Source organism: Cebus imitator, unplaced genomic scaffold (assembly GCF_001604975.1).
Source record: "Cebus imitator isolate Cc_AM_T3 unplaced genomic scaffold, Cebus_imitator-1.0 Scaffold200, whole genome shotgun sequence".
Classification (NCBI taxonomy): Eukaryota; Metazoa; Chordata; class Mammalia; order Primates; family Cebidae; genus Cebus; species Cebus imitator.
Window position 1 is genome coordinate 1983708 of NW_016107515.1, and position 27165 is coordinate 2010872.

Here is a 27165-nt window from a genome sequence, read left to right on the forward strand (position 1 = left end):
AAAAAAAAAAAAAAAAACAAAAAAACAAAACAAAAAAAACCAACAAAAAGTATCTGAAGACATGCAGTATAAATAAAGAACATTAAAAAAACCTCATGGTGAGATAATATGCTTTTCATTTATTTCTGAGATTTTAAATAAAAATATTTTGAATATTAATATCTAAACAGATTTCCATTCACAAGGGCCTACAGGTGATGATTTTGATCTTGCATAAGTATTTCTATTGCTGAAGAATGTCATCTTATTCCTAATATAGAAATAATATATTGCTTTAAAATCAAGATTGAAAAACACATTATCATAAAGAAATCGATTCGAAACAACAAAACATGCATTAGGTAACCAGTAACTGCACTAAAACAGATACACCACTCACATATTCCATTATGTAAATGAATTCAAGATATTTCATGACTGATCAGCTAGAAGGGACATAATGATTTATAATTCAAATAACTGAGCACTGAAATCAAATTGAACTAATATATATTTCTAAATATGCAAACCTGAAATAATTGCTAAAAAATATAAATCAATGTACCCATGTTGAAATCATTCCCATCCCCTGGTTTAAAATATTACAGCTTTTAAACTTTTATCTAGTAAATTTTCTGAAAATATGATTTTTTATTCACTTCAAGAACTCAAAAGCAATAAACAGCATGTAAAATAAAAGGCTATAATATTTGAATTAAAGAATATATAACAGGTTTAATATGATAGGAAAAAGATCTTAAATAGCAGATACAAAATAAATTAGGCATTATGCAAATTACACTACAATAATACAAATCAAATCAATTTTATACTAAATATCAATTTAAACCTAAAAAACAGGGTAAATCTAAACAATAGATATGTGCTATAAAATAACTGAGGCTTCTTTGCAGATAATATGCTCTCAAAGTAATTCATTGTGAAAAGGCCAGAGTTTGCAATACTAGGAAGTACTTATAAACCACTTCATATGTTCGAAATAAAGAGTATTTCAGCATTATTATTAGAAAAAAATATGGGTTGAGTTTTTTTTTTAATAAGAAAAAATACGTATCTTAAAAAGCCAAATGACCATTGGAATTGGGTTGTATATCACTTTCCAGTAAAAAGGAAAAACAGCCTGGACAGGTGTAATTTATCATTTTTCTGATTTAATATCAAAGAAATATATTAAAATAATAAAAAGAATCCTGAAATCCTCAAAATTTGTAGTGATAAATAGCCCTCCCTGTCTTTATTGCATTATACCTACTAACAGAAATATTGCATGGTGGATTTTGCCAGACAAGGACGATTATTTTCCAATAAAAAGTTGCATATTAAATTCCAGCACAAAAGTGGGTGTCTAATACTTGGGAAATCTTTTATGGTTTACCAAGGAATACAATTTTAAACTTAACTAACATAAACATATTCTTGGAATGAACCTACATTAAAGGTTTCCATCCAATGCCACCATTTTCAGAATTTGTCCTCATATTAAAAGATCAGCTAATCTTAGTGATTAACTAATCCAACACTTATTTTTCCCAAGTCCTATATATTTGATAGCTAATGTAGAAAAGCCAATCTACATGATTCTCTCTAGTTGTTAGAGATATGACAATACTGTCAACTATAATTTCATAAGAAAGAATGATTCTTGGTTTTAGAATTTTAAAAATCTGCTAGACAGAGAAATCTAAACATTTAATGTATAATGGGAAATCTTATTTTAGATTTGATTAGATGTTGATTTGGTAGGGCCAATAATCAAAGAAGTGGTCAAAAAGCTTATCATTTTCTTAGTATTACTCCATTGTGCCTTTCAACTAATGAAAATGATGCTCTTTTCAACTGAAGAATATTAGAGATATATTTACTCACAGGAATTCAGTTTTTATAAGGTAGTATTTTTATAACATTATGACCTCTTTATAATTAAGTTACATGCTTTCTTTGAGAACAAGAATTTCTGACAATTACAAACAAGCATAAACTTAAATACATGTGGTTGCATATTTTCTTACATAACAATTTATTTGCCTGGGTGAGTATAAATGTAACTACTTAGGAATCCATATGTCCATATACATTCAACCGGGATTCTGACTAAATGCTTCTTAGTATATAACTAAAATCTTTCAAAAACATGCATTTACAGATAAGGCTAATTAAAAAGCCTTTTTATTTAAAAAAAATACAAAAATTATAAACAAGGAAAATACCTGGCTAATTAAATGCACTTGCTCGGTTGTTTATACATACTGTCAGGTGTACAGTGAAAAGGATATCCAACAGAAAGGTCATTTAGGAACTGAAGAGTCCTTGAAATTACAGGCACACATCTTCCCCAGTATTTAAGGTTTGTAACACTAAATATGAAAAAAAGTCTTTAATTATAAGTAAGATACTTGCTTGTTTAGGGAGAACCAGAGAACACACATACATTTAGGCAAGTTTGGTTACCTGAGTCACAAGTATTTTGAAAGTGAAAAACGGGCTCAAAAACATTTTCTGTTCTTTTATAGCATATTCAAAATTATATACAATCTACAATGAATATTGCTCTCCAAATGGTATATGATTCTATATATTTAGTTTTGTAAATTTAAAAGTTGTCTAAGTGTTTCACAGGAAAACATCAAGTTTGTACTCAAAACATATTAGGGAGGAAAAGCAGGAGTTACAAAGCAAGCCAAATAGGGGCTCACTGTTACCGCCAAATAATGAACCATCAATTTGTGGCTCCAAAACTTACTTCTTATGACCATGATTGTTTATCTAGCTTTGTTCTCTGCAATCACGACAGTGTTCTTTGTCTGTTATATAGATTAAGTGGGGTGCCAGGTGGAGGCATACAAGTCTGGCTAAGTGTACAAAGTTATGTCCATGACTAGAAACTACTTTATTTTGCTCATAAGTCCAATATAAGGCCAGTTTCCATGAATATGTCTCTGCTAGCCATAGGTTCCTTTCAGAACTAACGAATGTCCTATCAGACCTCTTTCAATGATTTCAATTTGCAATAATCTCTACACGTGGTCTTTGAAATTGGGTGTTTTCCTTCTTAAAGTAAAAAAAAAAAAAAAAATGCTGCCCAATTGATCTGAAGAGTGAAGGTCTGTAAATCTATTAAAGTCATCATCTGATGCTGCACACTGCAGTTGTATGGAAACGTGACAAATTACAATGTCCTTTGGATGATGAGTTTTCAATATGTGAAATTAAGTTTCAGTGAAGAACACTGTTAACATTCTAACAATTAAAGCATAATTTTAAAAGTCTTTTATTTAAAAAATTAGTATATATATATATATATACATATATATAAAGACTTAAACACAATAAAAAAATCTATTACATTTAAAACAACAACAACAGAAAAATTAAAGACCAAAACAAGAACTTACATTTTTGTCATGAATGTTTCTAGAACATGGCTGTCATCTGTTATCCCTAAGACTTCCGACATACGAGCATATACCTGCATTAAAACATTGTTAAAAGCTTTATTATTAACATATATTTTCAAAAGACTATTCAAATTGAACAAACATAAGATTTAATGCACTGTTGCATCCACACTGAAGTAGGGAGTGGGTGGGAGAGCAAATGAATTTTTTTCAAAGAATCTTATACTTTTAAAATTTGCTTTTTCCTCCAGACCTCTCCTGTTTTGAAATATATAAACACTTATACACAAACACACTCATATATCCATTTTACTCCCACCACACCACACACATTTTTTTTTTCTCAAAGTGGTAGACCACCCTTTTCTTGAAGATGGGAGTAGGTATGCAAAGGGCTGGAGAGTACAGTACTTCAACAAAAGGCTCTAACACTTAAACATTTTTTACCTATTCTAGATTTCAGCAAAATATTAACCATTCCAGATTATTTAAGGCAGTTATAAGAATAAGGATTTAAAAATCAAAGGAAGTTAAAGAGCTTATAGAAATTCTCCTCAAATATTACATAATTAAGCTTCCCCAAATATAGAGGTGGGTCTTACTTTTCATGCTGACACTGAAATCCCAAGCTCAGGGATTCTCTGTTGAAAACATCAGGGCCTGGGAATCCACTAAGCTTCCAGTTAGGGAGTGTTGGTTGCAGAGTTTGGGGTGCAATATTTCAGTCTCAATCCAAGCCACATTGAGCTTATAAATACATATCCCACTTCAAGTGGGAAAATGCCACTAGCAACCAATGGAATACTCCCTATTAGCCTGGCAAAGCTGAGAGGTGGGTTGACACCTCGATACTCCCTGATGCTCTGGTGTGATTCCAGGTTATCCCTGCCAGACACCAGCTGTATGGGATTTCTCTTCTGTGATTTGATCCTCTGTGATTGTGTTCTCACCCTTTCTCCTAAGCTGCCTATTTCCTATGTACAGCAGCATAGCTTCTACTCCCTCTTTTATTTATTTTTTATTTTTTTATATCTGAACACCAGCTTGATACACCACCATAGGTCATAAAGGTAAGATAAAAATCACAGGGGCAACATAAATCACCCAGAGTTATAGCGTCATAGAGGGGAGGAAAGCTGCCATTGTAGAAATTTCTTATCTGAATTTTAAACACCATTTGTACCAGCAGGTTGTGTTCCAGGATTTCAACCTGAGTCCTGTGTCTGGAGGTCAGATATAGCCTGTCTCTCAGGCTGATAGAGTGACTCAGAGGTAGAGAAAAGAGGGAGAGAAGGAGTTGGGTGTAGAGGGTGAGAGAAGGAAGGAAGGGCTGACTGGTGGAGAGAAGCTGGGGAAGAGAGAGAGAGAGAGAGAAAGAGAGAGAGAGAGGAAGATTGAGATTCAAATTCCCGCTGCCTTTCTCACTAACTTCTGAGCCCTACAGAAAAACATTTCAATGATTATATATATGTGACTTTGTCCATGAGAGTAGGACTTCATCTCTTGTAAGATTAGAGTGACCACTGTTTCTTGTAAGATGTGGGGGGGGAAAGAGGGAGCTAAGGAGAGAGAACCTAGAGAAGTTAGTTACCAATAATCCTCAATAATCACAAACTTCTAAGCACAAAGAGGTCTCAAAAGAAGGATGATATGTAGAATGGAAAGTTTCCCTCAGCTCACCATGATGCAAAACCGCTCTCATATATAGAAGTATACAAACTGGGTCCCTTGGAAAATCTGGTATCAACGTGGTTAATGGCACACAAAGCATTTCACAACTTGGCTTCAACCTACCTCATCTTCCACATTTCCCTCAACCTCAAGCGACATATAAAATGCCGATAGATCACTGAGGCATCTCATGCAATTTCAGATTTTTACATGTTCGTGTGCTGGTCATTGTACCTCAATCAGCCTTCTTCATCTTTTTCTCCTCATAGTCACTCAAAAGTCATCTCCTCTGAAGCCTTAGGCACAGTGAGTTGCACTCTCCTTTATGTTCCCAAACATCTGGTCCGTTCCTCTATCATGCTGCTTTTTACACTGTAACTGTTTGGATGTCAATCTCCCTCATTACACTGAGTGCTTCTTGAGGGGTGACACTATGCCTTATTCTTTGTGTCCCTAATATTACACCTCAGGCAATATTTGTCAAGCGAATACTATTTTTAATGTGTGGTGGCAGAAGACAGGGTCTGGATCCACTAGGACTATATTATAATGTGAATATTACACAAAGAATGAAAAATGACCCTTCATACTAAGCATATATTGGATTCTATGGACAAAATACATAGAATCATAAATTACAACAGAAAAAGAAAAACTAGGGAGAGCAGCCTGACTATCTAGTAATTGATTCTAGCAATCGTCTTTAATTTTATTTTAGTGGCACACTTGTCAAAAGCGATCCTTAAAATAAGACCAGTTTTATAAAATCAACTAACAGTAGGGATCAGATACCCTATTGTGTGCCCTGCTTTGCTCACTTGCTTGGTTTCAGGGACACAAACTGTGTGCCTTTAACTGTGACTAGAATTTAAAAGGCACGTTTGTTTAACAAAGATGAAGGCATGAATGGATACGTTTAAACTAGCTCTACTACAACTCAAAGCACAAGTTGTTTGATGGTATACAGAGTAATTTATATAGATAAATGAAATAAATAATAAATTACATGACATATTGGTTTTGGAAAGGGTGGGGCCATGGGATTATCTCAAATCGCCTATTTTCTTCTTACTGTATTTACATGTTTCCTGGTTACTTTTCTTGTTTTGGACAACATGGTAACTACAGTGGACTTCTGTAAAATCAAATTTTACATTTTCAAGACTTTATAAATGCCGATTTTTATGGCAAAACTCAGAAATAATATAATTTTTGTTTTAATCATTTTATTATTCATTTGAGAGTGAATCATAAAAATATAACAACTAAAATGTGACTTTAAGCATTTCAAAAGTTTTAACATTAAAAAATGTACTTGCTAATTCAATGGGTCCTACAAGGAGGTTTTCCTAACGGGTTCCCGGCATTCAAGAGAGGAGGAAGCTAGGCAGGCAGGTCTGTTGTGCTCTGCTGTCAAAACAGTTTCTCAAAGCATCACATCTGACCCAATAATATACTAGGAAAACAGTCAACATTGACACATGGCAGTGCTTTAATCCACAATTATCCTTGTAACTTGCACCATTCCTTTTATCATCCATTAGCTTTGATTCCCATTATCCCATCTAGAACTGTGTCAACGCTTTTGTCCTTGGGGAGTTCTTTCCACTACCGGGATCTGACGGTCAAGCTTGAGTGCTAAACAGGATCATTACCTCTTAAACCCACTTATCTGATCTACTGAATAGTAAATTGAAAAGCTCATTAAGAGCAACAATCTGATTTGTTTTCACGTGTGACAGGGTCATTTAAAATCAATGTATGATTACAGCGTTTCTTTTAAAAGACTGTTTCTCGTTTTCCAAGGTACCTTATCATTCAGATAACACGCAGATAACATGAAAATGTCTCCGAACATTTGAAATTTAATTATCCCATAAACATGGATAATTTGGGAGTGGGAAGTAATTTGTTCAGTGAGGAAATACCTACAAAATTGTTTATCATCAAGCACAAGTCAATGAAAATCTTCTATAGAAAAATGCTCTAACATAGTATTTAGAGTTTTCAACATTTCTACAACTTTTACCATTTCACCTGAAATAATTTTTGTGATACCAAGAAGAAATTGTATTGCAATATCTATTTTAAGGAAGTATATAGGAGTTGGCATAGGAATGAAAGAAGAGAAAAAAACTCACTTTCAGTACACAGATTCCTTGTCTCTTATTTCAGAATCTATTAAGATAATCTCATCACAATAAAAAAATGAGTAAAAATCTAAGAAATAACAGACCAAATCTATCTGTGTGGTCATCCTTCAGAGAAGGATGGACAATACAACGACACTGAATATATGGTTATGCCTTCGCTTATGTGTTTCATATAGTCAGGGAGGTCACGCCGTAACCAAGTTTTCGCCTTTCTGAGCCCTCCTCCCTTCTTTTCTTCTTCTGCATTTCAAAATATGCCTGTATAATAGACTGTAAGCTCTCTGAGAGCAGAAATGATGCTCTGTTTTTTAAAAATCTCACATGCTTCTACTCAATAATGTTTTTTTAAACAAATAAAAAGAATATAGTGTTAAAATGTACAGTTTGGTCAATCCCATTTCATACACGATTCTTTAACAACATAAAAGGCAGGTATTTTTTCCCCCTGTAAAATAATATACCCAAAATCCTACTCATCAGGGATGAACATTGGTAAAATGCTGTCATCTTAAAAGATGTGGTTTTAATGCTTAAATAATATTTCTGGGAGAAGCTCTCCCTGTAGATTCAGTAAGAAGAGTTGCCTAGGGGCCAGGCACGGTGGCTCACGCCTGTGAGCACTTTAGGAGGCCGAAGCAGGCAGATCATGAGGTCAGGAGATCAAGACTATCCTGGTCAACATGGCGAAACCCCGTCTCTACTAAAAATACAAAAAATTAGCCAGCCTGGTGGTATGCGCCTGTAGTCCCAACTACTCAGGAGGCTGAGGCAGGAGAATCACTTGAACCTGGGAGGTGGAGGCTACAGTGAGCCGAGATCGTGCCACTGTACTCCAGCCTGGGTGATAGCGTGATATTCTGTCTCAAAAAAAAAAAAAAAAAAGAAGAAGAGTCCCCTAATTTGAAACCTTAGAGCATTCATTGTTGCCAGTTTATTAATGGCACTTCTCAAAACATAATAGACTATAATATTTTTGTAGTATTGATTTCTATGTGAATATGTTTCCTCCACTATTTTAAGCATGTACTCCTGGAAGGCAGGGGAAATGTCTATTTCTCTTTACATCTCTACTAGTATACTGTCTTAGAACACTGTCGTGATAAACGTAGCAAGTGGAAAAAGCACAGACTTTGGTCCCAAAGATATCTGCATTTGAATTCTGTATCTGCCACTAACTAGGTGTTTCTTAAAATCTCTGAATCTTGGTTTCCTACCTATTAAACAGTAATAATAGTAATACTTTAGGCCAGGCAAGGTGGCTCATACCTGTAATCCCAGCACTTTGGGAGGCCAAGGCAGGTGGACTCCCTGAGCTCAGGAGTTTTGAGACCAGCCTGGGCAACACAGTGAAACCCTAAACTAAAATACAAAAACTTCACCAGGCGTAGTGGTGTGTGCCTGTAATCCCTGCTACTCGGGAGGCTGAGACTGGAGACCTGCTTACCTGGGAGGCGGAGGTTGCAGTGAGCCAAGATTGCACCATTGCACTCCAGCCTGGGTCACAGAGTGAGACTCTGTCTCAAACAAAACAAAACAAAACAAAACAGGAAACAAAAAACCCCCCTACTTTATGGGCTTTTGAGAAGATTAAATGATGATCCCAAACTCAGAGCTTGACATTTAGTAGTTACTCAACAAATGCTGATTCCCTCTACAACCTTTCACTGAGCCTTCTGCATAGTAGATGCTACAGTGGTCAGTTAACACCTTTTCAAGAGAAGGCTCTTCACATGAAAAATAACAGAAAAATCAGGAGGTCCTTACCTTGAAGATTTTCACACAGCATAAAGATGGTTAAAACAAATAAATGAAATCTTAAAATCTGTATCATTAACTCTTAATTTTTACATGCATGTTCAATTAATACCTTCTAGTCACACTCAGAAATTGCATTTGTTAAAGGCATAAAGCAACTGCTTCAAAATTTCAGGATACAAAATCAAATTCTTTCTACTTCTAAATGGTTATTGTCTTAGAAGCTAGAACAATTACCCATTTTAACTAGTTACCCATGTCTCTAGCTCCTGATATATAGAAAGTGATTAGAAATGTAAGGAGTTATCATTATTACATATTTGAGAAGGCATGCTCTTAAAAAACTGTTTTAATATTTTTATTTTCTTAGCCCTTTAGATTTTACTGCAAAAGTTCTTATAAACTTAAGAAAAGAGCATTTGGACAGTACATAATACTGGAGCCAATACATTCTCCAGCTTCTCAACTAATCAAATGATAAATACTGCCTGCAGAATTTGCAGGTAGCTTAAAAGATCTTATATATGGTTTTAAAAAGAAAACTAGGTAAGAAAAACAGATGAGGGCATAAACTACAAATAGCAACATAATTTTGAGTTGTAAATTTAATAAAGAATAAAAGCATGTGTGAGATAATTTTTAAAACTTCTTTTTCCAGTCCTAATCCTTGGTCTTGGGTATCTGCAGCATTGTCGCTAACATTCTGGTTATAACTCTGAGGAAACTAATTATGTCAATCTTTAAATTTGAAGTAGATTACAGAACTGGGAAACCCAGCATATTAGTTCCTAAAGGTTGTATGGATATATAATGACAGTCACAGAAATTCAATAACAGCCCTCTATGAAATGTACTCAAAAGCACCACATGAAACAAATTAAAAAGAACAATGAATCTCTCATTCTGTGCAAATAAGAAAATAAGAGAAAGCACTGGTTCTATAGGTTTTCAAAAGAGTTTTTATAATGACTTAAGATTTTGGATAATGAATCTTCAGAAAATTACAGTAAGTTAATACCCTTAGGCCTTCTATAAATGTTTAAGATGTTATAATTTTTCAAAGAGCTTCAGTACATTGTTTAAGCAGGCTCAATGCAGAAAATGAACAGTGCTGTAGAAGTCAACAACAGAGTATTTTGCCATCAGATGATAAACTTTCTTTGAAGCAATTTAGTCTCAAAAACATATCAGGTGATATAAAAGTGATACCACAAAAGATCCCCCAAATATTACTGTAAATTTTCAATACTGGGATGACTTGTTATTGAAGGTTTTCAACTGGTTGTAAATTGGTAGAACAAAACCTGTCACTGGAAAGTATCCAATACAATGAAAGCATTAATGCTCCTTGGTAAGAGAAGTTAGGAACACAGTATGAAATAACTTACTATGAATAAGAAACACATTTTCATATTTTTGTTTTAGGCTTCAAGTGCCTTTGAGGTCAATTCAGTGCTTTCCATAAGAAAAACCTCATCAATGTGAAAGGCATTGGTAGAGGAGGAAGAAGGAGAGGTGTAAGAAAGAACAGAGCATTTAATTACTTGGATTTAAACCATTTGAACTAAAGATACTGAGCTCTTTCATTAACACCTGAAGCAGGATAAAATATAATAATCACAATTAACTTATCACCATCATGAGAGAATTAATGGTACAAACATCATTGCTGTATATGAAATACACAAACTTAGTGACACTGAATAGATCCATATTAATCTTGGGTGATCAATTTTTCCATATTATTTAAAATAACATCATTAAATACAAGCCTGAAATTAGACAGAAAAATCTTTTGCCAGAATTTAATTTTAAAACCATAATTTATGCTGGAAACCAGGTAGCAAAAGGTGAATAATCCTGCTCACCTCACTTAGTTAAAGAATGGCATCTGATAAAGAAAAACTGGTTATGGAAGTATAAAATAAATATGAGTGCTAAATATTTATTTCAATTAGAATATCTGAACCTACCATCTGTGGTGGCCATTTTGCTAAGGGGACATGTACCTAACAAATCTCTTAAGAGGCATTCCCAGTCTGCTTGAATAAGCTATTGTATAAGAAAACTTGGAGTGACCACTCTGGCCTCACATTTCCTTCGCTCCACATCCTGTGGCACAAAGCATGAACTCAGCAGGCTGGGGTGCAGGGCTGCCTGCTGCCTTGTGATAATCCCCTCTCCCAGTAGGGGCCTCCACTGATGCATGGCTAAGAACATGCTTCCTCTTTTGCTTGCACCCCAGTGGGGTTTCCATTTCTAACTTGGGCCCAAATCCAGATTGCTAAGGAAGGTGGAAAAGTTAGAAAGCTCCAGATGCTGCCAGGGATATTTTTGAGTCAGTTTCTAAACAATAATTTATCAGAAAGAGTACAGGTATAATGAGAAAACCAGCAAGGCTGGTAATTTTGGAGAGATTCTTTCCCTCCCACCCCCGACCAGATCTAGGGTCTAACTACCACCTGTTCAACAGAAGCTGGCTGGTTGCCTTACTTTCCTTCAGGGAGCCACTGACTAAGGATCTCCACCAGCATGAACCTAATGCCTCCCGACAGGCCTTCCCTAGCCAAGTGGGACCTGGGTTGAGTGCACCAGTTACTGGTCACAGGATATGCAGTCCACAGAAAGACTCCTGTGGTGCAACCAGCTGAAAGCCAACTAGAGAAAATGGAGAGTGTACATTTGTCCTGACACAGCTTTGCTCCTGCCGGCTGCCAACTCACTCCATGTCTGGGGCCAAGCTTCTGTTAGACTAGTCTTCTATGGATAAAGCCATGGTAAAGCCCTGGGTAAATATATTATCTCCCCAAGCCCATTCAAAAAGAAGCTAACTATGGCTATGGTACCAGGTGCTTGGGAAGAAGGCTTGATTTTAGTAGAGGATTTTGGGACTGTGGTTTGAAAGAGCATTTCAGACATTTAAAGGAATATTTATAATTCTTTGCAATAGCAAGTTTATAAGATGACATGATTAGATTTTAGGGCAAAGAAGCTGAAGCTGGATGAAGTTTGTGAGAGGGTGACAGTAGAAGTGGGGAACTGGGAAGTAAAATATTTGTTTAACCCGCTGTACCTCCTAAAGGTGTCAGCCAGAAACATTCTGGCACAAGGGATACATGTGCTCTAGACATTGTTCAATAACAGATGCTATTCAATGTAGCCAAATAAAACTTTCTGCTTTCAATATTAATAACTGATTGGAATGGTTACTCAACAATGTTAACATCAAAAAATCTAGGGTGCTTTTGTACTATGCAACCACATTAAACATAGGCTTTGCAGTTAATACTGCTTATTAGACTACTGAACGTTTGGCTATAAAATATATACTCTGTAGAGTTATATAGTGCATACAAAGGAAATTAAGACAATGAACGCCTATACTTAATCATTGTGTGCATATGCCTGTTTTACTAATAAGAATCTGCGGCTGTAATGAGACAAGCATAAAGATTGCTGGTCCACCACCATCATCAGCAACCCAACACACCTTAACTATTTTCTAAGACTTCTCTGGAACTCTGGGTATATCACTCCTCGGGCATACAACCTAAAAAGCCCACAGTTTAGGAAGCTGCCACCTGGCACCAGAAATAAGAGAAGAGCAAAAGGTCTTCCCAATCTCAAATACGAGGAGAAAGTGGCTGTCAATCACTGTGGTTGTTACTTATCATATTCTCGGGACTTTGATTTTATTCTAGGGCCCATGAGCAGACATGGTTAAGTCCTGTTCAAATTCTGGATGTTATATGAATGGCAATGGGTTTGCTTCAGTGAGATAATTCCAGAAACCAATTACTAAAAGCAAGTCCTAAAAAAGAATAAATCATAAACAATATTTGACAGAACTATTTTTAAGAATCTTGGCTGGGTGTGGTGGCTCATGCCTGTAATCCCAGCAATTTAGGAGGCCAAGGTGGGTGGATCATTTGAGTTCGAGATCAGTCTGGTCAACATGGTGAAACACCACTTCTACTAAAAATATAAGAAATTAGCCAGGCATAGTGGTGCATGCCTGTAACCCAGCTATGTGGGATGCTGAGACAGGAGTATCACTTGAACCTAGGAGGCAGAGGTTGCAGCAAGCCAAGATTGCACCATTGCACTCCAGCCTGGGTGAGAAGAGTGAGACTCCATCTCAAAAAAAAAAAAAAAAAAAAAAAAAAGAATCTCTTAGTACCGTTTCCCATGAAGCACTTTCATTATACAAGAGTGGCAACTGAGGCTAATGATTTAAGTAGGCCAAGTAACCTTCTGATGGGCAAAAGCACATCTTTTAACTAGGGTTACAAAGAATAGTATCACAAAATAGGAGGTAGTCTAGTGAAGTAGTTAGGAATAGATTCTGATGCCCCAGACTAGTGAGATTCTGCTACTCACTAATTTTGAGCAAGTTGCTTACCCTTTAAACCTTAGTTTCCTCAAATATAAAAAAGATGGGAGTAGTAACTAATCTGTGGAATTTTTGAGAGGATTAAAGTGGTTAATTTATGTGAAGGACCTATGACAGTCCTCGTACATAGTAAAATTTTCACAAGTGTTACCTATTATTATTATTATTGAAATGTCCCTTTTCTTTGTGCTTTATCTGGACTAGATACCAGAAAATAGATACATGTTCTAAGAAGGTCTGTGAGTAGCTTTAGTAGTAGTTAGCGCGGAGAGGGCCTTAATGAAAGGTAACATAACTTCTAATATTAAATAATGGGTCTAGTTTGAGTCTTGCAAATAAATAAAGTAGTAGGAAAAGTGATAGAGAAGGAATCAGGAGGAAAATAGAATAGTCTGTGGTATTTGCTGATACTTTATCTCAAGAACTTATCTGTAACATCTAAGTTGCCAAATTCAGAGCTTTCATCCTCATTTTTTGAGTCAATACAAGTTCCTGCTTCCTATCTCCAAGGTAAGTTTTCAACTATGTAAGTAGATGATTTATATCACTGTGTCCAATAAATTATTAAAGTTTTCCCCGCTCAGATCAATAGGTCCATCCAGTTGTCCAAATTTTCTTTACTAAATTAATGTACACAGACACGGGGTTCCAGAACACCATCATTAATTTTAAATTGTTAGAAGAGTTTTTAGGTGATGGGCTCCCAAGGGACATTCTTTCACAGTAGGAACAGAAAGGGGCTACCATTCAGAACTAAATACAACATTACTGATCTCTGATACTAGGCTATGGGTTCTGGGTTGCTTCTTCCATTGTAGGATATCCAATATCAACGATCTAGCTTAGTTCTCTTGTGACTGATGGCTAGCCAGGACTAGAGGCCCAATCTTCAGTTATAGGAATGAATCTTTTCTTGGGAAATAAAACAGCTAGTATGGAGATGAAACTTATGATGTGGTATTATGAGTCATCATACTCTGAAACTGATCATTCCTGGACTCATGGCTAAATACATACATAGCCAATGTGATACAGTGAAAAGCCAATTGGGTTTAGAGTAAGATAATCTGGTTGAAACCCAGGGTCTACCACTAAACAAGCTTTTAATTCTGAAATTGTTTCATATTTCTGTGAAATGATATTCATATCTATTAAACAGAACATTGTTGAAAAGACTAAATGAGAAAATGTAATGAATAATTCAGCAAAGTGGTTAAATGCAAAATAGAAACCCACTGCAGGTTAGATTATGGTTGAAGATAAACTGTATTCTCAAATGATATTTCCTAGATATTTCTCATTCTACATTACCTGAAAATACAGAATTCATGACTTACAACATGGATAATGTTTTACTATCCAACACCTTCATCTTTAGGAAGGTTAGAGAGTGCCACGTGCTAGGCAGCTGTATCTGCTGGAAAGTGTGGTATGACAGCCCATGGCTCATGAGTGCAAATGACCAGATGAAAAGGGCAGTTGAAAACTGGTATCAACAAGCATGAAAACATTTCTAATGAGTCAGAAAAGTGGGCCAAGAGGGAGCACGAAAGGAAGTAACGATGAAAATTTAGAGATAGAAATGGACAATAAATGGTCAAAAGGCTTAAAAAAAAAAAAAAGAGAGAGAGGTTACAGCAAAACTTGAGAATTGCAATTCTCAGCAGATGGAAAGACACCAGTACTAAGGTGTTTAGCACATTTCGAAATTTTCTGTCACGTTATAATTTTTCTTGTTAAAAGTTTCCGATGAAACTTACTGGGCGTAGGAGATTTTCCATGGAAATGCATTTCCAATTTTGTAATGGGTGTCAACCAGAAAATGCAATTCACATAGGAGAAACTTGTTTCAACGCCAACTTGCTTAAACACGTCTATTCAGTAAAGCAAGGGATACTGGCGCTGGGGAGCCACGCAAGGCCTAGGGGAAAACAAAATTCCAATAAGTATGCCAAATGTGCTTTTATATTTCAAGACTCCTTCAAAAGAAACATTATGGGGAGATAAAAATTAGGAAAACACTGAACTTAACTAATTTAAAATGTTGAAAAAATATTTTGCATTTATGTTTTATAACCAAGTGCTTTTCTCACATTTGTCCCAAGGCAGCAGATAAAGCGCTATATTCACCATTGCTAATACTAGCAATTGGAACATGCTCTTTGGCAAGGCAGAAATAAGATAATTGTTCAACATAGCCTGGCTTTTCAGAAATACTGGAAGCATTGCCTGTAATTATAGACATCTGTCACTGCTAGCCACTCAGTACTAACCCTGACATCAATATACAACCATAGCACTAAACTGCCTGCAGGCATAGCAATGGAGACCAGATACGCTAGGCAGGCAATCATCTGCTTCATCCAAACTATCTGTCAAAGGTTCCCAACCACAAATAGCTCTTACATTTTGTATCCTTAGGATAATATGTTGATTTATTTGAGATTCTCTAATATTTACAGTCTAGACCATCTACTAAAATAAAGAAACAAAACTTATGGCTAATGGATGCAGTTACTGTTCACAGTCATCATAAAAGGTCATAGCTCAACCCTCAAATGTTAAAAATTGATGGCAGCTTTAACCATGCGCTATCATACAGATGTTTCCTTTTGTAGAGGCAATTATTTTCAAAAGCAATTCAAAATCCTAAATACAATCCTTCATCAGCAAATATGTTGCCACATTGTTTTAGTAGAAATGCTCATATTTTAAAGCCCTTTTTCAGAAGTAAAGACAAGTTTCAATGTTGAGTACTGAAGAGTCCAGATCATCAGTTTGGGTTTAGCTTTACAGAAGTACCTTACTTGGCAATATTTTTCCTATATAAATGATATAATGTCAAAAACTAGGAAGTGATATTGATATGAAAAATAAAATACTTGGTTAATGAATGAGTCAAATGATATAATCTTGCAGGGTGTAAAACTTACTGAAATATACATGCACATATACATTCATATTTTTAAGACCCCAAAGACACACTGTAGCTTTAAACATCACCCTCTGTTTTCTTTTAAACAGCCAGAGAAGCAAGCTGAAAATTATTAGACATTTAGGCTAATTAGGAATAAACATTCACAATTATCATAATGTGTTACTAAAAACCCAGATATTTCTTGGTCTGATCACAACAGCCAATGCTGAAGAAAAACTATTAATTACTGACAGACAGTTAGCTTACAAGTGAGCTGCATTTTAAAAACCTCCTTTAAAATACAATTGCTAAATGCCTTACAGTGCTGTAATGTGAGACAGGTTCAAATCTTATTACTTCACTGAAATTAAAACCTAAGTTTTAATACTGTTCAAGTCGAACAATGATTCCACACTTTATTGCTTTTGAAATCCCTTGATGATCATAGGGAAAAATGCCCCGGAGAAAAAAAGACTGTTTTCGATAAACAGAAAATACAGTTTGCACTCTTAGCCTCTTTGTCATCACAAAAAAAGGATTTAATGCCAATTCTTTAAAAAAAGACTTTTTTTCCCACAAAATGTGCACCTTGTGTGCCATTTGTAAAATCAGTTCACTTTCTTTTATTTATTACTGCAGCGCGGCAAGGCAATAAAGAAGCTACCGATAGCTAATAAATTACATGCCTTTTAAAACAATTCTCTTGCTACAAAAACATGTAACTACAAAGGTTTACATTTACATGGTACATCATATGAAATGTCTATATTTGTGTCCTATTAACCATTTTGGCAAATTGTGGACTTTTACCAAATAGCTAATAGGACAAAATATATAGTGATCTATACATGTTCACACGACATAAAAGCCATTCTAGAAAACTACCCATGTATTTACACTTTATAAAATACTCCAAAATTTATTTAAAAAACATTTTAATAAAGTATTTCATGCATCAAAAAGGTACTAAAGGATCTTCTAATCAGGATTAAACCATACTCATTTACTAAGAACTAAGAAAGTATCTTTTTTCTTCTAATTTATGTTCCTAGTATCACATAGTCTTTTAAAAATCATAATTCTAGCAGTTACTTAAAATAAATTATATAGAAGGCAAGATCACTGGAATGTAACCCAGTATGTACCAATTCTGATTCTTAATGAATATAGTATAGTACTTTTAGAAAGATGTAGAGAGTAGGTAATTTCAGAAACATTAAGAAACATCTTCTGCTTATAATCTTTCTTTTAAAAGAATATTATCTTCACACAGCCACAAGAATTGCGGATTTAAATCCACAAGATTTAAAATCTTACTTAATGAAAGTAAATTATTTTGTGTCTCTGGTTTATGTACAAATGAATTCTGAAATATCTATATTCCCAATGTTCAGGATTAAATTGTTAAATTAACCAGGGTATTTTCTTAATGCTTTCATGCTCTAATCTTACGATGCGAATATATTTATGAGGTAGTGTATTGCCTTTTATTATTAATTTCCTCCATTTCCTGTAATAGCTCTCATAGCTGTGGCTCTTTTGTGTGTGATTCATACCTACAAAATTTCAACTTTGTTAATTATGCATGATGAACAATGCTTCAATGTTCAAAGCACAAACAACTGTTTCATCTTTCCTTCAAGATGACAATCCACTATACAAATGAATGAAAATTTTATATTCTGTAGCATTCTATTTCTCCATTCAGATCTACATTTTCTCCTTTCTTTTGAAATCAGTTTGATTAGTAATTTGTGGGAGATATCTTTTTTAAAGAGTTCACTGAAATAAGTTTATTTCATTTTCATAGTTACTTAGATGGGAGTTATTATAATAAATCATAATCGTATAACATATATCAATGTATGTGGACAGCTCTGCTATATTTCATAACTTGCTTTTGCTTTTTAATAGTAAATGCTTGTTTGCTGAAATTGGTATTGCCTTTCCCCATACTGTAGTTGATATTAAATGATATCATCCTCAATTAGTGATCAAGAAAAATAACTAACAAAATGTCTACTTTCTCTACGGCCACTTCCTCTACCTCTGATATCTCATTCATAAAATTTTTATTTTAAATCTCAAATTACTTGGATTATCCTCTTTTTGGTTGGGAGAAGGCTAATTATATTCTCTCTCTTGCATCATTAAGAATGTACATTCAAAATAGGCACAGTTAGTATCATTAACTACACACACACACACACACACACACACACATAGTTGTTGTTTGTTTTGTTTTTGAGTTGGAGTCTTGCTGTGTCGCCCAGGTGAGCACAGTGGCCAGATCACTGCAATCTCTGCCTCCTGGGTTCAAGCAATTCTCCTGCCTCAGCCTCCTGAGTAGTTGAAATTATAGGTGCTCACCACCACCCCTACTAATTTTTTGTATTTTTAGTAGACATGGGGTTTCGTCATGTTGGCCAGGTTGGTCTCAAACTCCTGACTTCAGGTGACCCACATGCCTCGGCCTCCCAAAGTGTGGGCATTACAGGAGTGAGCCACCGCTCCCCGCCTAACTTCATATTTTAGATGGTAAAATCAAATAGTGATTAGATTTCTCAAAGTTATACAGTAGAATGGTTTCCCCAACTTCCTGTTTTCACTGTTTGACAATGCTGCTTCTTAGCTGCTATGGAAAAATATGTATTCACTGACATTTATTCTAGTAAATCCAAATTAAACACTATATTAAATGCTATTTCATTCAATGCACATAATCTTGGCTGGGCATGGTGGCTCATGCCTGTAATCCCAGCACTTTGGGAGGCCGAGGTGGGCGGATCTTTTGAGGTCAGGTGTTTGAGACCAGCTTGTAAGGTGGGGAAACTCCGTCTCAAAAAAAAAAAAAAAAAACTAGCCGGGCGTGGTGGTCCGCACCTGTAAGTCCAGCTACTTGGGAGGAGGCTGAGGTAGGAAAATTTCTTGAACCTGGGAGGCAGAGGTTGCAGTGAGCTGAGATCGTGCCAATGCACTCCAGCCTAGGCCACAGAGCAAGACTGCATCTCAAATAAATAAGTAAATAAAAATCTTGATTTGCACATAAAATAATCTTGGCATCTATCAGACAGTGGAAATGGCAGGTAGTTCTTGGTGAAAACTGAGGAGTAGGTCAAATTCATTTGTTTTACTAATTATCTTCTTGGAAAAGATGGAACATTGACTCTGTCCTCAACTCCCTTAATTTGGTAAAGAATCTCAAGTGAACTGTTATTTAGAGCTTGGTCTTGCTTGCAATCTTGAATGGAAAAGTGCAAAACGGGAAGCCGAACACTTCTGTTCTCTTTTTGCACCAATATACAACTCTTAGTCCTGTCTTACCTGTCTATGTTATATACAGAAGTGAAGACACTAAAAGAAACCCAAGCACCCACTGGGTGTCAGTCTTCCCCTGTCTTCCCCAAGATCTCATCGGATATCTTCCAATATGTTCCCAGTGTTCTGCATATCAGTCATGGGCCTCATTATATTGAACAATGATTATCTATTACTAACTTTGTGTTCTCCAACAGTCTGTGATGGCAGGAGTATCTTTCCCTAGGCAATATTGTGTCCCACTGTTTAGCATATAATAAATAAACAGATTTGTAATTATAAGTATTTGTGTATTGAATGAAAGAAAAAAAAAAAGAGTGCCACTAATCTAGCCGAAAATAACATTCTTACAGACTCTGTGTAAATCTTTTTCTAATGTACAATTCTTAAAAACCAAATACTGGCTAGTTCCAACCCACTGTTTCCTAATAAGGTGCTGCTCTAATTAATAACACCTACTTCAGAATTACGACGAGGATCAGAATAAAATTTCTCTCCTTCTGTCACCATAAAATCTGACCACGTTGGTGGGATAATCCATACCCAACCAACCAATGAGAAAATAGCTGATAATCTCGCACTGTCCTAGTTGTATGACAGATATAAGATATGTATAGATCTCGCCCTTTTCCTCAAGAATCTTAAGCTTTGTTAAGAAAAAAAGGACACAGAGCATAAAATGCTCTAGGAGCAAGATCAGGAATGATACACTTCATCATTTAATGGATTTAAAGTTAGAAAGACCTAAGGTGAAATCTTGTGAAGACACTTCCTACCTGTGTACTCTTAGTTGAGTTACTTTACTGTAGAAATGAGGTTAATGACGCATTTGTCATAAGAATATTTTGAGGCTTACAATATATAATGCATGTAAAAGGTTTATCATCATAGTGACTGGCATATATTAAACAATGAATGAGTGCGAGCATTGCCATTTTATTTAACCAAGTTTTAACAACAAATATGACCCAGGTACTAAGAACTGTAAGTGTGTATGATTGAATAGAACTTTAAAGGATGGGGATCGTGTGTGTGGGCAGAAGGAAGAAGTGAGCAGTATAATCCAAGTTAAAGATGGGAGTCAGCATGCTAGAGGGGAGCTGTGGAAACTAAAAATTGGACAGTAGATGGAGCTAGATTATGGAGAACCTTAAAAACCAGAGTGCTGGCTTGATGCCGTGGGCAATAGAGAGATTTTTAAGTGGGAAGAACCCTATGACAAGAGTGACGTTTAAGATTTGTCTGATTACATTGTGCATGATAATTTGGAGTCAGAGGGGGTAAGGCTTTTATCTTTCTGTCCCCCTCCCCCCGCCCCACCTTTTTTTTTTTTGATGGAGTTTCACTCTTGTTGCCAAGGCTGGAGTATAGTGGCATGATCTCAGCTCACTGCAGCCTCTGTCTCCTGGGTTCAAGTGATTCTCCTGCCTCAGCCTCCTGAGTAGCTGGGATTACAGGTGTCCACCACCACACCCAGCTAATTTTTGTATTTTTAGTAGAGATGAAGTTTCACTGTGTTGGTTAGGCTAGTCTCCAACTCCTGACCTCAAGTGATCGTCCCACTTCGGTCTCTCAAAGTGCTGGGATTACAGGTATGAGCCACTGTGCCCGACCTCTGCAGCCCTTTATTGCCTCTGTTACCATGTGTTCTTTCTCCTCCGTATTCTGAGTTTCCTGGACATCTTACTCTGGTTTCTCACTTTTCTAATTATTTATTTTCGGGTAGAAATTTCTATTTTTCACATTCTTGAATTGAGACTGACCTCCACCCTTACATACCCAGTTCCTTGGGGGAGTTCATCTGCTCCCAAGAGTTCAATGAAATATACAACAAAATGACTCTAAATCCACAGTTCCTAATGCAGAAAGACCACTCTTCTCTGGTTTAGCTGTATGACTGAAGAAAGGTAGTTAGGTTTGGAAATTGAAATGTCAAGGCGGCAAAATGCCAACAATTTTGGCTCTTTTTCCTTGAACTAGAGTAAGGCTCGAGGAAAGCTAGGAACTTGAAGGAGGTGATTACTACCCCCTAGGTTAATTATATAAGAACACAATGCATCAGCTCAATGGCTCACCTACTTCATAACTGTCTGATTAAGGCTTCAATGAACTACTTTCCACCAATGACCATCAACCTCATAGGGTTGGAAATGCAGCCCAGATATTTACATCTTTTCATAATAACTTGTTAGCAATCTTTAATTCATGAACTTATTAAGTCTATTTATATTTTTAGTTTGTGCCATTGCTTGGGACAAGTTCTGTAAATTTTATTATCGACCAGAGAAAGTGGAATTGCTTATTTTCCCTGAAATTAACATTTATTTATATTATATTAATATTTAAATATTTCAGAAATTTTCAAGTCCTTCCAATATCCTAACTAAAAACCAAAAACCTGATCTTCCCTTTCAAGTGTTTAAATTCCTAGGCCAAAGAGGCCTGACTCTTTCATAATGTTGATTTCTATGGTCTTATGTGAGCTTTGCCCTAGGAAAGTGAAATATAAATATGGATTATATCTATTAACACTGTGCTTTTAAATTATTTGAATTGAACCTCCACTTATCGCATCTTCAAGGTCCGTTTTGCAGAGACCACATTTCTAGGTAGTGACAAAGGTCATAAAAATGTTAACATAGCATTATATTATGATCACAATCTTGAAAGGTTGCTAGAGGCCCCAGTAGACAGATACAAACTTTAGGGAAAAGCAAATTCACTGCTGTAATTTTTTATAGAGACTTCAACTAGTTCCTTTTCTATTTATAGATAAGCGTTTAGAAAAACCTTGCAAAAAGCAAAAGCAGAGGACCAGGTGCCAACAGTGCTTCTCAAAGAAAAGGAACAAAACGTTTGTAGACAATTAGAAAAGAGCTAGGAATTGAACAAACCAAATGAAGTCTGCTCACTTCCAACTAAATAAAATGCACCACCTTTGATTTCTTATGCAGAAACCTTGTATCACATAATCATCTCTCAGGTATGACAGAATTTTTGAAAAGCAATGTAAAAAAAATTTTTTTTTTTTAAGAGATGAGGTTTCACCATGTTGGCCAGGCTGGTCTCGAACTCCTGACCTCAGGTGATCCACCTGCCTCAGCCTCCCAAAGTGTTGGGATTACAGGCGTGAGCCACCATACCCGGCGAAAAGCAATGTAGAAGAGCTGAAGAAACCAGAGTTAATGTCCAGTCTCAAATGTGAGGATGAACAATTTCCTCAACTTCTTGGAGAATCATTTTCTTCATCTATAAAAATGAAGACAATAATACCTGTAGAGAAGATTTGTGATAATGTGGACAAAATGCCTATCGTAGTATCTGGTGCAAAATACTTATAAATACTATATATTTTTATTGAGAATATCACTTGCATATCATCTAGTAGGTAAGCTTATAAAAAATTAGTGCCTTTCATCAAATTGTGTAATGCTTTTTTCTTTTTTTTCTTTTTTTAATGAGAAGGGACACGTAAACATTTACATTCAGTCACTATGAATTTGTTATTAGTGTTATCAAACTATGGCCAAATATCTATTTAGGCAATTTAAGCTTTGATTTCTAAGAATGAGTAATTGGGATGGGGAGAAAAACATTTTAATTATGTAACATTTAACACATTGCACTTAAATTAAAAAGTAATTATTCTCTGGAGGATTAAATGGGAATACCCTAAAAACATAAGGTTTTTAAAGGGTGGCATAGATTCCCAGCTTACTGCAAAAAATTCTCAACTACTTTCAAAGCATTTAACAATTCCAAAATGGCTGACAGTAGGTAAAGAGAATATAAAAGCACACCTTTCGGACAATCTGAATACAAAAAAAGCAGGTGCTTAGCAAAACAGAAGCATTTGCTGGTTTGCCAATGCTGCTGGTTCCTGCTTCAACGCTCTGCTTGCCTCCCCCTACCCCCACATCTGTTCACTGGTGCTTATGTGATACATTCCATTGATACAGAGGATGAAGACTAACAACCTGCAAACCAAGAGTCTACACGGGAGATCGTTGCTATTTTAAAATATGATTTCCTCTTTTTTGAGGTTTCTCTCACTATTTTAATCTTAGAGGGGTGGAAAAATTTATCTTTCTTCAAAATAAAGACATGTTCCATAGATTTAAGAGAATTACTTTCAAAAGAACACAATAAAGGTATATTAAGGCCTGGCTTACAAAACACATTAATATAGATAGATACAAACTAATTCAGAGCTTAAACCGTGTCTGCAGAGTATATTCTATGTTGCTCAAGTACAGTAAACAAAGAAAGTACCATAAATTAGCTTCTAGAAACTGAAAGAAGGCAATCACAGCATGTCTTTACCGCATATGGAACCAAACTACACATTTCTCATAAAATCTTTCACTTTTGTTTTGCCTCTGAAAAAACTAATCTAGGAACTTCAAAGGAGATTATGATGTAATTCAGAAGGAAGCTGATACAGTAAGTGAAATACGGTACGTGACAAGAATAAAAGTAACAGTCATGTGGTGAGATAACCCAAGACTGGAAACAGTTCTCCTGTTTAGATTTTTTTGTTCGTGTGATGTGGGATTTTTTTGGGGAAAATATATATAACTATGTGGACTTCAGTGGACACATGAAAAATGAGCATAGCTCAGAGCTCAGTAAAAAACGGCACAGGAAAAAAGATCAAGTGTATCTCCAGAAGAGGTTAGGGATGCTAAGGGTGGATGTTGGTAGATATCAAATGAGGAAAGGGACCTTTGTACAGTGGCCAGGGAAGTTGAGGTGACTTTATGGAATGGGTGAAGACAGTATGTAAAGTTAGACAGCTTGTACATGGTAGCTACAGAACCTATGATTAGGTTGACTTTACTAGCAATCAGTCTCTTAGTTGGCCATCCTAGTTTTTACCACATCACTCGTACTGAAGTTTCAGGGACAGGGATGATGACGGTAATATGAACAGCTATTGTTTGCTGAGTGCTCATTATGAGGAAGCACTATGCTAAGCACTTTATATACTTTATCTCATTTAATCAACATGGTAAGTCTGTGACGCAGGTAGACGTTAATATCACAATTTTATCAATGAAGAAATCACATTAATATCACATCAATCACATTAGCATAACAATTTACCACAAAAGAAATTGAGACCCAGAGAAGTTATGTGTCTATTGAGTCACATAATCTGTACGTGACAGGGCTGGGACTTAAACCCAAGCCAGAATAATGTCAAAGCCCATACTCTTAACCAATTACTTTTTTATATATGATTATGAAATGCGTGCTCTCTCTCTCTCTATATATATATGTACATCAATGCTAGATAGGATTAAACTATAAACTATTTACAAGTATCCGATAGCATCAAGTATGGTTTCATATTCATTTACACCATCAAAAATTCATATGGTTTTTTCCATATAATATTGAAGTTCTGACTACAATTTAAAGTGTGATATCTGAGATTAAAAATTTTACTTTAGCTGCTTAGAAAAGATGATTATATAATAATTTTACTTGTTCTTCCATGTTTTTCTTAGATTTCAGCACAAAATAATAGCATGTTTATAAAAATGTGTATGCCACTCATTGTGCTAAACTGGGGCTTTTCAACTTCAATACTACTGACATTTTAGGCCAGACAATTCTTTGTTGTGGGGCTACCTTGTGCACTATAAAATGCACCTGGACTCCATCACTAGATGACAGCGGCACCCTTCTCCCAAATTGTGACAATCGAAAATATCTTTAAATATCATCAAATGTTCTCTGGAAACTGCTGTCTGCACTATGTAATTTACACACATTTACTAATTTAACACTCACATATACCATAAGATAGTACTATTACGATTCTACTTTTATAAATGAGGAAACTGACATAGTATAATTAGGTATATTATTTGACATAACAGAATGAGTAAGTGGTAGAGTTAGAGTTTAAATTTAAAACATTCGACTCCAGCAACGGTACTTTCACCCAGTACGTTATACCTCTTCTCCAACAAAATCAAAGGTAGGCTTCTTAGCCCTAAAGGATTGTGAAGGATATATGTATTTTCTGGTTTAACTTGCTACTGTTAGTTGGATAAAAGTTATTATAAAAAGGGAACTATGAAAACAAGGCTCACATAGCTCCAATTTTCATGCTCTCTACTGCTTATCTTAAGATGGCATAATATAGAAGTTGTTCTGTTTTGGGGGGTTAAGAACTTCTTTGTGAATCTGATCAAAGATATCTACCCTCTCCCAGAAAAATGTTTCCTAGAAAAAACACAACATATTTTACAACATATAAGGTACAACTTACCTTTTTTTGGTCTTAAGAGGATATTACATGCAGAACCTGAGTTTCATTTCTGTCCTAACAATTACCAACTGTATGACTTTGAAAAAGTTACTTAACCATGCTAACCCTCAAGGTCCCCTCAGTGAAATGAAGAAAAGCGCATTTACCCTATATGATTGTCGTGAGGCTTAAAATGATTACATGTGTGAAGCACCTAGCAGAATACTGGCACATAGAAGTTACACAATAAACAGCATCCTCCTCTTGATAATTATATTTTCTTGCTCTCCCCTTTCTACAAACAAAGCCTCATCTACTTTTCAATATGCTCTGAGACTTTGGGGCACGCTGCTTATCATCCATGTGTTTCTTCAACTCTCATATGCATGGAAGATAAATTTGCTCTTTATCCTTATTTGTTAGCTGTTATTATTATTTGGTCACCTCACCCCAATGCCCAAGGCTTAAGGTAAAAAAGAAGGAAAAGAAGGCATTCCTCCTTTGCTGCATTTTCTTACCAATGCTAGAAACAGAATTTTGTGGGATTGTTCCGAGGAACAGAAAAAATTTATGTAAAATGTTTGGGATTACCTATTATAGGTGATTAACAAATGTGTATTCTTCTTCCTGGGGCCTATTACACACAATGTGTGGTTTCCTCTGAAATGTTATCCTTTGAGTATCTAAAAGCCCACCTTATTAATTAAAGTAATACATTTTTTCTTACTTTTGGGGGGATTAGTTTTTAAAGAAGAGTTAAGCCACTACACAACCTCATAGAACCACTATTTTTGGGGAATGAAATAAGGATCCCATTATGTGGCTCCTCGGAGACTAGACACGATATACACTTTGGGCCTATTTCAATTAACAATTTCACTACTGTCATGAGCAACTTTTGGTGTGAGACTTCTTGAAGCTGTGTAATTCGTTGTTGCTTGTTATGCAATCTTTCTCTATTGCTCCGATAAAAATATTTCATTATTTTTGTCAGTATCTAAACATTCAAAAGTCTCCAAAAGGGCTGCTGAGAAAAGTATGGAGGACCAGGGAGCAGAGGAACTTTGGAACAAAGTAAGGGCACGTCTACCCTACGGCCTTTGGAATATGCATTGTTCCTAAGAATTTATACCAAAGAAAAGTTTCTGCTTCTCTTCTGTATTTCATTAAAAAAAAAGACAACTGCCGGGCGCGGTGGCTCAAGCCTGTAATCCCAGCACTTTGGGAGGCCGAGGCGGGTGGATCATGAGGTCAAGAGATCGAGACCATCCTGGTCAACATGGTGAAACCCCGTCTCTACT

The 27165-nt window shown here is 35.7% G+C and overlaps 1 protein-coding gene across 4 annotated transcripts in view; it reads right to left on the minus strand.

The window, feature by feature from the left end:
- The window catches only part of RANBP17 (RAN binding protein 17), a 392711-nt gene that overhangs the window by 125381 nt on the left and 240165 nt on the right, over positions 1 to 27165 (minus strand). For all 4 annotated transcript variants that reach the window (XR_001830698.2, XM_017547691.2, XM_017547690.2 and 1 more), the window contains 2 exons: positions 3393 to 3466; positions 2274 to 2354 (listed from right to left, as the gene is read on the minus strand). Coding sequence is in view for 3 of the 4 variants with exons in the window: in XM_017547691.2 (XP_017403180.1) it covers positions 2274 to 2354; positions 3393 to 3466 (155 nt within the window). In the remaining variant the exon portion in view is untranslated. The remainder of the gene's footprint in view (positions 1 to 2273; positions 2355 to 3392; positions 3467 to 27165) is intronic.